At 40.5% G+C, this 7974-nt stretch overlaps 1 protein-coding gene across 6 annotated transcripts in view; it reads left to right on the forward strand.

Annotated features, from left to right (window-relative positions):
* Positions 1–1361: 1361 nt before the first annotated feature.
* The window catches only part of pik3r6a (phosphoinositide-3-kinase regulatory subunit 6a), a 13577-nt gene continuing 6964 nt past the window's right edge, over positions 1362–7974 (forward strand). Inside the window, exons 1-7 of one of the 6 annotated variants that reach the window (XM_089006473.1) lie at positions 1362–1493; positions 1606–1705; positions 2810–2930; positions 3048–3121; positions 4122–4236; positions 5901–5965; positions 6043–7974. The exon at positions 6043–7974 is cut by the window's right edge and continues 377 nt beyond it. In XM_089006473.1, coding sequence (XP_088862599.1) covers positions 1624–1705; positions 2810–2930; positions 3048–3121; positions 4122–4236; positions 5901–5965; positions 6043–6155 — 570 coding nt within the window. In that variant the 5' untranslated portion in view covers positions 1362–1493; positions 1606–1623 and the 3' untranslated portion in view covers positions 6156–7974. Of the gene's footprint in view, positions 1514–1539; positions 1706–2809; positions 2931–3047; positions 3122–4121; positions 4237–5900; positions 5966–6042 lie in introns of those variants that run through there. The other 5 variants (XM_089006471.1, XM_089006472.1, XM_089006468.1 and 2 more) reach the window with 5 other exon arrangements.

Below are 7974 nucleotides of genomic sequence, written 5' to 3' on the forward strand. Positions count from 1 at the left end.
CATCTTTTGCTCCAATTACAGCTGCAAGTCGCTTAGGGTATGTTTTTATCAGTTTTGCACGTGGAGAGACTGACATTCTTGCCCATTCTTCCTGGCAAAACAGCTCAAGCTCAGTGCGGTTGGATGGAGAGTTTTTGTGAACAGCAGTCTTCAGATTCTCAATTGGATTCAGGTCTGGACTTTGACTTGGCCACTCTAACACCTGGAGATGCTTATTTTTGAACCATTCCATTGAAGATATGGCTTTATGTTGAGGATCTTTGTCCTGTTGGAAGATAAATCTCCGTGCCAGTCTCGGATCTTGTGCAGGTACCAACATGTTTTCTTCCAGAATGTTCCTGTATTTGGCTCCATCCATCTTCCCGTCATTTTTAACCATCTTTTTAACCATCCCTGCTGAAGAAAAGCAGGCTCAAACCATAATGCTGCCACCAGCATGTTTGACAGTGGGGATGGTGTGTTCAGGGTGATGAGCTGTGTTGATTTTACGTCAAAAGGTTCAGTTTCATCTGACCAGAGCACCTTCTTCCACATGTTTGGTGTGTCTCCCAGGTGACTTGTAGCAAACGTTAAACGAGACTTTTGATGGATATCTTTGAGAAATAGCTCTCTTCTTGCCACTCTTCCATAAAGGGCAGATTTGTGCAGTTTACGACTGATTGTTGTCCTATGGACAGACTCTTCCACCTCAGCTGTAGATCTCTGCAGTTCATCCAGAGTGATCATGGGCCTCTTGGCTGCATTTCTGATCAGTTTTCTCCTTGTCTGAGAAGAAAGTTTGGAGGGACGGCCGGGTCTTGGTAGATTTGCTGTGATCTGATGCTCTTTCCATTTCAATATGATGGCTTGCAAAGTGCTCCTTGAGATGTTTAAAGCTTGGGAAATATTTTTGTATCCAAATCCGACTTTAAACTTCTCCGCAACCGTATCAGGGACCTGCCTGGTGTGTTCCTTGGTTTTCATGATACTCTCTGCACTTCGAACAGAACCCTGAGGTTACACACAGGTGGATTCTATTTCTTATCATCAGTCAGTTAGGACAACATTGGGTCATTCAGAGATCCTCACTGAACTTCTGGAGTGAGTTTGCTGCAATGAAAGTAAAGGGGCCGAAGCATACTGGACGGCCCGCTTTTCAGTTTTTTATGTGTTAAAGAGCTTTAAATTATCCAATAAATGTTGTTCCACTTCACGATTGTGTCCCACATGTTGATTCTCGCCCAAAAAATGTAATTTCATGTCTTTGTGTGTGAAGCCTGAAGTATGGCGAAAGGCTGCAAGATTCAAGGTGGCCGAATACTTTTGCAAGGCACCGTACATGTGATTGCCACGGTGGAGCTTGATGACCTCGTTTGCGACTGTGTATCACAACACCACCACCAGGTGACGTTGTAGCCCCTGTGCCGTGACTAACTTGATTGACAGGTTGTTCTCAATCCGGCTGCGCACACACGTCCAACAGAGAATGCGGGGAGCATCTCGTCCCTCTGCAGGTCGGTGACTTCGGCAGGTGGTAAGTGACGGTGAAAATTCAGCAATATGCTTTTCATGTTTTCATTTTTTTTTGTCTTTGTTGTGGTTGTCGCTGTATGCGCATCCCAGCAGAAAGAAGAAGAAACTGGAATGATGGAGAAGAAGAGAGAGTCTTTCCATATGTATGGATCGCTGGAGCGTGCTCAGCGAAGCACCGAAAGCTATAAAGCAGGTGAAGCGATGCACTTGTACTGCAGTGTTCTCATTTAAAATGCATGCTCTGTCAATGTTGTGCCTACAGATCATCCCTTCATGTCTTTTGTTGTCTTGTTATATAATGTTCAGTAGAGTCTTTGCTCTTAAATCACATTACTATGATTTTTCAACCTCAATTGCATTCATGTTAACCTTCCACAGGTGTGTCTTCTTCAGTGAGTGAATATGTGATGTGTGTTTGTTGGCAGGTTGATACAGAGAAGAATTTTAGCACCACCAAAACTATTACTTTTCAGGGGGCCAGCAGAGTCTCTTTCTCTCTCTCTCTCTCTCTCTCTCTCTCTCTCTCTCTCTCTCTCTCTCTCTCTCTGTGTCTCTCTCTCTCTCTCTCTCTCTCTCTCTCTCTCTCTCTCTCTCTCTCTCTCTGTGTCTCTCTCTCTCTCTCTCTCTCTCTCGCACACACAGGGTTTTTGTCATTGCCCCTTTGAATTCCAGGACCCACCGAATATTGAGTTTTATGACTACATAAACATTCAATTCAGTGTTAGAAACATTAGACTTTCATCAGAAAAAAAAGAGTTCATTCCTAAATTATATGCGACTGGAGTTATGTGAGCTTGAAATGAAGGCGGCTGTCCAAAAAAAAACAATACAATATATATGGACATATTGGTTTATATAGCGCTGAAGCTGGAAGAAAGCGCTAACCTGGAAAAAAGGAAATGCTGCCCCCTTGTGAAAAAGGAAAAACATTGCCAGAGGCCATGGCCTGCGCTTTATCGGCACCCAAGCAGGAAACAACAAGACCCGCGTAAATTCGGGAATGGCGCTAAACGGCATATTTTCAATTCCCAAATAAATTTGTGAATGACAGTCATATTCTTGCTTTGTTGAGGAGGGAGTTAAAAAATCGGGCTAACGAGTGTCAAATCTTTAGTCCTAGCAAATTATAATGTTCTCAACATGGTTGAGAATTTCAGAAGAATCACAATCAGAAAGCCTTTAATAGTCTCATAATGGGGAAATTTGTATTTGGTTCAAAAGCTATTTTTGTTGTTACAACAAAACGAGAGTCAGTTTATATTTTGGGATAAATATGTAGTCCTTTATTTTATTCCAGAGGGCGACGTGGTGTCCATGGCGGACTCCAGCATCACCGTGGACGACATCGAGGGTGAACTTTTCAAGATCAACCGCATCAGAGACATTCTAGTTCGCAGGGAGTCAGAGCTCAGATACATGTATGGTGGTCAAGTAGGAGTTTGACATGCTTTTTGTTTGTTTGTTTTTAATTTACCCAGTGATAGCTAGCTCGTTTAGCATGAGCACAATGTAAATGTTGTCACTGTCTTTTGAAGGATGGATGACATTCAGCTGTGCAAGGAGATCACTCGGCTGAAGAAGGAGCTGCAAAAATTAGTCTCACTACCAGGTTCGAAGCGTCACCTCAACAGGAGCTATTGATCAGACTCTGCGAGATATAAATCATCTCATCTTATTGCGTCTACTTTCAGTTGAATGTGAATCCTTAACTTCATCATACAGTAATTTTACGCATTAAACGTGTCGGGAGTTTGTTTACATTTAAAATGTATGATAATAATAATAATAATAATAATAATAATAATAATAATAATAATAATAATAATAATAATAATAATGTATTATTATTATTGTTATATATATATATATATATATATATATATATATATATATATATATATATATATATATATATATAGATATATATATATATATATATATATATATATATATATATATATATATATTATAATAATATATATATATATATTATAATAATATATATATATATATATAATAATAATAATATATATATATATTATAATAATAATGTATTATTATTATTATTGTTATTATTTTATTATTATTATTATTATTATTATTATTATTATTATTATTATTATTATTATTATTATTATACATCCATCCATTTTCCAGACCGCTGTATCCTCATTCGGGTCGCAGGGGGGTCACTGGAGCCTATCCCAGCCGTCTTCAGGCACCAGGCGGGGAACACCCTGAATTGGTTGCCAGCCAAATCGCAGGGCACACAGAGACAAACAACCATTATTATTTATTATTTATTATTTATTATTTATTATTTATTATTTATTATTTATTATTTATTATTTGGATGGATGGATTTGCCTTTATTAGTCTCGCAGTGGAGACATTTACATTTCACAGTAGCATTTGTTATTTCTTATTTGTTATTCATTAGAACAAAAACGGTGGAGCAACACATTGAACCGCCCATATAACGATTCTCACTGGAATACATTATTTACGTTCGACCTAGACCTGCTTGTTCTTATCATGCATGTGAAAATGAAGAAGCCACACAAAACCGAAACAAACTTAATGTCACTCTTTTCTACTCTCTAACGTAGACAACGACAAGTCCGATGAGGATCGACAAAGGGAAGAAGAACTTCTCCAGCAAATCCATAAACTGGTGGAAACCAGAGACTTCCTGGTGGATGACGTGGAGTTCGAAAGACTCAGGTGAGCTTTTTACATCAATCAAGAGATAGATGAGCCAGAGAGATAGCAAGCGAATGAGCGAGAGGGCCTCATATTCCGAGTGAGTCATTTTTAGTTTTTTTGCCCGTTGAGGAAAGGTCAGAGCTGTCATTCATCTGTGGCGAGACGCCTGGGAGAAGATGATTTGGAATCTAATTCGGTTTAGAATGTGTCTGAGACAAATGTTGAGCGTTGTTGTGCCTGCACGAAGAGTCACGGTAAAGGTGAGAGGCAGGAAGTAGAACACAAATGACAGCGTTATAAAATGTGAACGCGGTGAAAGGCCATCTTGTCGATGTTCATTCGAATCTCGCTTCGTGCGTCGTTCTTTTGACCTTTTTAACGCCATTGATGGAACTGTACCGTTTCATAGTCCACTGCAGTAACCACTAAAGCAGGGGTGTCAAAGTCATTTTTTGCCGCGGGCCACATTGTAGTTATGGTTTCCTCTCGAGGGCCGTTATGAGTTTGGGGAACCCATTACAATGTTTAAATCCCTTCAAATATTACATATAGAGCACACAGCAAATTAATGAATAACTCGTTTTCAAATCTGAAGTCAAGAATAATGACTTTTATTGTGGTTGACATCCAAAAATATGAAATTTTGGCTCAGATTTTAGCAATCATCATGGAATTTAACAAGTTTGATTTGCTTTCGCGGGCCGAAGAATATGATGTGGCGGGCCGGATGTGGCCCGCGGGCCTTGACTTTGGCACCTGTGCACTAAAGGGTTAAACAGGGCCAATGCGAAAACAGACCACCCAGTTTGGGTAAACTGACTTTGAACTCATTCGCTGCCAGTCCCAAATTTGTTTTTTTTTTTTTTCTTATGGGGGGTGTCGGTAACGCGCTGGTCAGAGCTCTGGCAAAGTTTTTCCCTTCCACAAGGGGGGCAGCATTTGCCTTTTGTCCATGTTAGCGCTTTGTTACAGCGTCAGTTGTTGTTTGTTGTTATCATATGCTAACTATCTATTTGCTATCTATTAGCTATCTGTCTAACTGGCTGGTTATCTAGGTAGCTATCTATTAGCTGGCTGGCTATATAGCTGTCTATCTGGCTAGCTTTCTACGAGCTATGTATTAGCTAGCTAGCGTTCTATCACAAGCGTGTGAAGCTGCTGCTGCTCAACCACAGAAAAACTTTTCCTGTGACAAAAGTGACCTTGAGAGTTTTTAAAGGTGCTTATAAATTAAATGTATTATTATGTTGTTGTGCCGATAAAGCACTGGCCATGGCCTCTGGCAATTGTTTTCCCTCCCACATGGGGGTATCATTTCCCTTTTATCCATGTTAGCGCTTTGTTCCAGCTTCAGCTGTTGTTAAAGTGATATATAAATCAATATGTATGTATTGTAGTGTATTTTGTACACCTGCCCCCATTTCAAGCTCATATAAATCCAGACCCATATAAATTGGGAATTAACTCTTTTTTTTATGATGAAAGAAGACAGTCTAAGGTTTCTTATGCTGAATTGAATGTTGATGTAGTCCTAAACCTCGATATTCTGTGGGTCCTGCAAATTGAGTGACAATGACAAAAACCCCGGCACAGGAGTGGACACATTTTTGCACATCACCTGGCAGTGAATGGGTTAATAACCGAGGGAGATGTAGCACGTGTGTAACAGGTCTCACCTGCAGGGAACAAGAAGAAGATAAAGAAATGGCCGATTTCCTGAAATCCAAATTCCAGAGACAGAAAAATGGTATAACTTTCTCACAGTGTGAAATTGCCAGTTTTCCGCTGATCCGTTTGAACAAATACTTTGTGTCTTTTCTACAGCAGTTGTGAGCAGGAAAGCGGCAATCAAGGCTCAGCAGAAATCATCTCCTCTGGCCAAAACGGGTTTCACCCTGCTAAAGGAATGCTGTGGCTGCACTTGCTCCGTCATGTAGCTTTTGTTCCCAGATAAGACTCATTTCCTAATTCATCTCACCCGTGTGCCTCACGCCAATGCCGTCATTCCTAAAATCTGCCATTCGTCTCATTGCTTGTCAAACCAAGACGAAAATAGCGTCGCTTTGTTAGACAGGATGCAACATTTGGGTTGAAGCACCAACATCAGTGTGACATTCATCATGAACTCTGAAGAAATAAGACCGCTGGGGACATGGCGTGCCTTCGTAAGCGAATCGGGCAGATGTTTTCATCTTCACGTTGAGTGGGAATGTTCATAAACAACTGCTTTTCCTCTAAACCGGGGGTCGGGAACCTATGGCTCGCGAGCCATATATGGCTCTTTTGATGATTGCATATGGCTCGCCGATAAAACGAAATACATATTGTCATTTTTTCGCCGTTCATTTCCCATTGGGGCTGCAGTTGGCGGAAAGCGCAATTTTGATTGGATGACACTGACCGAGAATGGCCGAAAGCGCCATTTTGATTGGATGATAGTGGCCGTCATGTTGAAACAGGTAAACGCCCCTTTAAATGAGCCCAACTAGTGCACTTCAGCGTGAATGCACCGGAGCATTAGAGGAGAGAAAATGTTCTGATTCTAATTTGCAATGAAACAATACCATCGATGAAACAGTCGAATGTCAGTGACATTTTAACAAGCCCCACGTTAACGTTAGCATCAACATACTTCTGCGAGAAGTAGATTGCAGATAGCAAGTGTGGAAGCTTATGAGCCGTGTGCAGGCTAGCTAGCAGTAACTTCGCCTCTGGACCGGCAAATTGAATTTCATTCCGATCGTTTGCCTGGATTTTTACCAATCATGAGGAACGGAAAACCATCCATGTTAACGGTGAGTACTATCACAAAGTTATTTTAAATAATACATTCTGATATTTTGTTGAAAAGTGGCCGCGCGTGCGCGCGTGTGTGTCCGCGCGCGCACGCGAGCGTTTGTATGTGCGCGCGTGCGTGTGACTCTCACTGAAAAACATTTCTAAATATTTTACTTTTATGGCTCTCCTAGTCAAAAAGGTTCCCGACCCCTGCTCTAGATAGTCAGAACATTGTAGAATTTACAAGATTTAAGTTCATAAACTTTTCAACTCCTCTCTGAGCTCATCTGTACAGCACTGATTAACTCGTTTACTGCCAGACAGGTGCATAAATGTGTCCACTCCAATGCCACTATTGTTGTCATTTTCCACTCAAATTGCAGGCCCCATAGAATACAGTGATACCTCAATTTACGAACTTAATTGGTTCCCAGAAAGTGTGTGTAAGGCAAAAAGTTTGTCTGCCAAACACTTATTTCCCATAAGAAACCATTAAAAATTAGAATAATCCGTTCCCAGGTCCCCATAAAACATAATTTTCTACTAAATAAGCCTTAAAACGACACACAATATACCTTATTTTATGTATAATAAATGTGCTATTGGATTGTAGTTAAAGAAATAAACTGTACTGTATAATAATCTCATTTTATTTACCTTTGTGGTGGTTGTTCATGTAGTTGCCTCTTGATGATATCCGAGGGAAGTAGCTGTGCTTTCTCAGCGATAATACCCTCACTCACACTCAACAGAAGTTTTTCAACCTCTTCTATTGCCTGAGACCGTTGCTTAGAGTACACAGAAACACACTTAGCCACATGTAGCAATGGTCGAATTAGCATACTAGTGCTGGGATGTTAAGTCACAAAAATGCACACCTCGTTTGTGCTTTTTGATGATCTCCTTATTCTGCTCTACCGTAATTTTCTTTTGTGTCCTCTTCGGTTTAACACTAGCCCGTGGTGGCGTCTTTTTCGG

Source organism: Hippocampus bargibanti, linkage group LG10, assembly GCF_051943395.1.
Source record: "Hippocampus bargibanti isolate YZ-2025 linkage group LG10, ASM5194339v1, whole genome shotgun sequence".
Lineage (NCBI taxonomy): Eukaryota > Metazoa > Chordata > Actinopteri > Syngnathiformes > Syngnathidae > Hippocampus > Hippocampus bargibanti.